The 4,096-nt window shown below is 44.8% G+C and overlaps 1 protein-coding gene across 1 annotated transcript in view; it reads left to right on the top strand.

The window, feature by feature from the left end:
- TRANK1 (tetratricopeptide repeat and ankyrin repeat containing 1) overlaps positions 1–4,096 on the top strand; it is a 102,228-nt gene that overhangs the window by 68,847 nt on the left and 29,285 nt on the right. Inside the window, exon 13 of the mRNA XM_023513146.1 lies at positions 3,699–3,842. Within this exon, the coding sequence (XP_023368914.1) occupies positions 3,699–3,842 (144 nt within the window). The remainder of the gene's footprint in view (positions 1–3,698; positions 3,843–4,096) is intronic.

Below are 4,096 nucleotides of genomic sequence, written 5' to 3'. Positions count from 1 at the left end.
GATGACCATCCTCTTCTAGCTTGAAAAGTTTCAGCAGAGAGATCTGCAGTCATTCTAATATTCTTCCTCTTGTAGGTTATGGTTTTCTTACTTCTGGCTGCTTTCAGAATTTTCTCCTTCATATTAACTTTAGTGAAGTTAATTATGATGTGTCTGGGGGTTGTCTTATTTGGGTTGAGCCGTGCTGGGGTTCTGAAACTGTCAGCTATCTGCATTTCAGAATCTGTTGGTATGTCTGGAATGTTCTCCTTTATAATCTCATGAAAAAGGGCCTCTGTGCTTTGTGAAGCAACTTCCTCACCTTCAGGAATTCCTATAAGGTGAATATTAGTTTTTTTTTTTTTAATTATCCCATAGCTCTCCGAGAGAATGATCTGTTTTTGCTCTCCATTTCTCTTCCTCTTTGAGTGTTTGGGAGCATACAAAAGCTTTTTCTTCAAGGTCAGAAATTTTTTCTTCTGTCTTCTCCATTCTGTTACTGAGGGATTCTACTGTATTTCTCATATCTTGGAGGGCTACAAATTCTTTTCTCAGTGTATCAGATCTTTGGTGATTTTGTCCTTGAATTCATTGAATTCTTGAGACAACTTTTGAATTATTCCTAAAATTTCTAATTTCAACTTTACTTCCATTCTCTTAATCTTATTTGCCATCCAAATTCTAAACTCTATTTCTGAGATCTCAGCCATTTGTTTATGAGGGGGATCTTCTGCTGTGTCTACCTTGTCGTTCCTTGGGGGAGTTGTTCTACTTTGATTATTCATGTTGCCAGAGTTTTTGCACTGATTCCACTCCATGATTATTTTTTCCTATTTGACTGGATGAACAGGTATTGTGAAATTGGACTGGGGACTCCTGGAATAGTGATTAACCAGCCCATTGCCCAAGAGCTGGGACTGGTGACTGTAGCTTTTCCCTTACAGCTTTCCAAAGGACCTGTGCAGTAATATAGCCTGAGACCCTGGGGACCTGCTTTGTGTGGCGGAGCTGGGTGGCTCTGTCTTGGGGCTGGTCTCTGTCCAATCCTAGTGAATCAGTAACTCTGGGTTGAAGTCTTAGCTGTGGAGAAATACAAGCAGCTAAGACACCCTGCCTCCCCATGGGCAACAACTGGAAAAGGAAAATCAAACCTTCCCACAAGAACACAACTGTGGTACCATCTTGGATGGTCCTCAGGTGATTGGCCCAGGTCAAGAGTTCCAAATCAGTTGTCCCATTTACCACCAAGTGTCAAGTGGGAGAGTTCAAAAGGTTTCCAGCAACTAGATAGCAGTGGTCTGCTGGCAGCTCAAGTGTGGCTCACTCTGGTGCTCCGTGAAGTCAGAAGGGCCTGCCTACCAAATGAGTTAGTCTGGGGAGGTTGATGTCTCCTTCCCCACTTGCACCTCTGTCACACTCAGCCACTGGTAACCCTGCAGGACTGTGACCCAGTTCCTTCCAGTGAGCAGATGTGCCAGGGGTTTGCACCTGCCTGAGTTACAGGGAGATCAATGTCTCCTCTGCTAGGCTACTGCACTCTGCCACCAGTCAGCAGGGGGAGCTAAAGCCTGACTACCTCAGGTGCTTAATGAAAGCTGGGGAGTGTCACTCAGTTCCCACCCCACCACAGATTCATGTTGCTGTCACTTATATTCTCGCAGAATTTGCATTTCTGTCCTGGCTATATTCCACTGTGGGCCAGGCACTATTTGAGTTCACAGAAACTGCGACTTAGCCCTGCCCTGTGCTGTTGCCACTGTGCCAGTTCTTGTGGAGCTGGAGTCTTTGTTTCCACTGTACTCTGTGTTGGGGTGGGCATGGTTAGAGCTCACAGAGGGCTCTCAGTTCCTGCCCCTCCCTGAGCTATTGCCTCTGCCACGTCTGTTTTTGTCCCAGCTAAGTTCCACTGGGGTCAGGTGCATCTTGGGCTCATAAAAGCAGCAATTCTGACTCAGCCCTGCCCTGGGAATATGCTGCCTCTGTATGGGCATATTCTAGTCTCTGTCCCCACTGTGCCTCGCCTGGGAAGGTACTGCCTCAGGCATAGCCTTTTGGGTCCTGTGTTTATGTGGCTGCCACTGGAGTAACGGCCCGGCTCCCTCTGGTTGGTAATTGAGATGGGAAGTGTTTCTCCAAAATATCACCAGGGGTGTGAGCCCTACTGTTCCCATTGCCACCACCACTGCCATTGCTGCACTGTGCTGCGAGGAGCCATTTGTCCCCTCCTGTATGGCTCCCTTGCACCACAGTCCCTGCTTTACACCCATGCTGCAGATTCAGCACAGACTTGTAACAGCCCACTTCTTGTCCATACCTCTTGAGAAAATGTGCAAGAGTCTGGACTCTGCAGGGGACAGGCTTTCAGGGTGGGAGTGGAGGGGAGTGCTGGGAGTTCAGAATTGTGGGTAGAGCTTATGTTCAGTTTTATGCCTGGCGGGAGAGTGCCCTGGCACACTATTGGGTCCTCTCTGGGGAAGGCAATCTGGTTTTTAGTGGCTCTCTCCCATGGAATAGAAAAAGAAGAGATCTGAACTGTGCTTGCTTGTTTGTAGAAAGTATACTGTGAGCTGTTCTCATGGGGGAGGGGACTCCTGTCTGCTTTATGATGGGTTTTGTGCCTATTGTTTGTTTCCTTGGGGTTGAAGCTCGCTTCAGCAGGGGTTATGTGCCCTCTTCGATCTTTCTTGGCTCAGCCCCAACTGGCTTACTTGATAAACTTCTGTCCTTTAACTGTCCTTCTGGATGGGAGCCTCTGTGGAAAGCTGGCTCAAGTTGGCCATCTTGCTTCCTCCCCAGTAGAATTTTTTTTAAATAAAATTTCTTACATATATTTTCAGGCAATATATATTGGATTTCTTAATAAACATTTACCAGAAAGTCTCATTATTATACTTGCTATTTCATTCATGTAATACTTGGTGTTTTATAAGGAAAATAAAACATGTGAGTATAAACACACCTGAATAACTTGCAGTGATATCCCCTTCTTATCCTCTGTTAGTCTATCCAAAGTTGGTCATTTGATCATTTTTTAAATTTCAGAATATTACTGGGGTATAAACGTTTGGTAATATGGATTGCTTTTGTGCATGTTGAGTCAAAGTTAAAAGTGTGCCTATCTAGATATTATGCATTGTACCCATTAGGTGTGAATTTACCCCTCCCCATGAAAAATTGGCTAGTAGTATCCTCCTTTTACAGAGCAAGAGAGTAAACAGTGTTTCCAGGGTCATATAGTTAATAAGTGGGAGAACTAAGGTATGGATTTGTTCTGTCTGATTCAGAGTCTACCTTGTATAATATATGCCATAGCACCTGAATTCTTTTTATCCTGGGCTATTAATTTAGTTAGAGAGTTCTACCATATGTGTCTTAACTGTTGATCCTAAGTGGCATCTCTTAACCATGTTGTGAGAAGGGGTGAGGATTTCTCTGTCTATTCTGAAATTCCTCAGCATTCCTCATGGAAATGGGCATAGGTGCTGGCTGCTTAGCTACCTTGGTCAAGTTTCTGGGACATTTTCACAGGAGCTTCCCTAATCCTGGACTGTGCAACCTGAGCCTTTTCCCATCCATTCCAAAGCCACAAAATGACCTTCCTCACAGCTGGGGTGGAAGGCCTGGCTCTTAGGTGGGGCTTAATTCTTTGCCAAGCTTGAGGAGACTATATGTACAATTCAGAAGCATATTATATTGGTCTTTAATTTATTGTTGTTCAGGCTTACAAGGAATGGAAGATCATTTCCTCATTTACACCTTCATCTGACTCCAGAGAGGAAAACCGGCCATTGGTTGAAGTGCCCCTGGAGAAGCTGAGCTCTTCTCAAAGTCGGTCTCTCATGGTGAATCCAGAAATGTACAAGGTGAGTTTATGCCATTTGTTAATATGCTTATTTGACATGGGACCAGTAAACAAGGCATGGAAGAGAAGAAGAGATGAAAAATAGAGCCTTTCTCTTGCCTGGTTTTCTTATATATCAACAACTAGAGTGGAGAATGGACAAGGGAGGGGTATGGATCCCAGCAGGGAGCTAGGCTTGATGGGTGGGTGCTGTCTGATAGTGGAATGTGGAAGTTTATTAGAAGTTATCTTCTAGGCTCAGCGCCTGTGGCTCAA

Source organism: Otolemur garnettii, unplaced genomic scaffold (assembly GCF_000181295.1).
Source record: "Otolemur garnettii isolate 467f Iridium unplaced genomic scaffold, OtoGar3 scaffold00002, whole genome shotgun sequence".
Lineage (NCBI taxonomy): Eukaryota > Metazoa > Chordata > Mammalia > Primates > Galagidae > Otolemur > Otolemur garnettii.
This window is presented reverse-complemented; position numbering and strand designations above follow the sequence as displayed.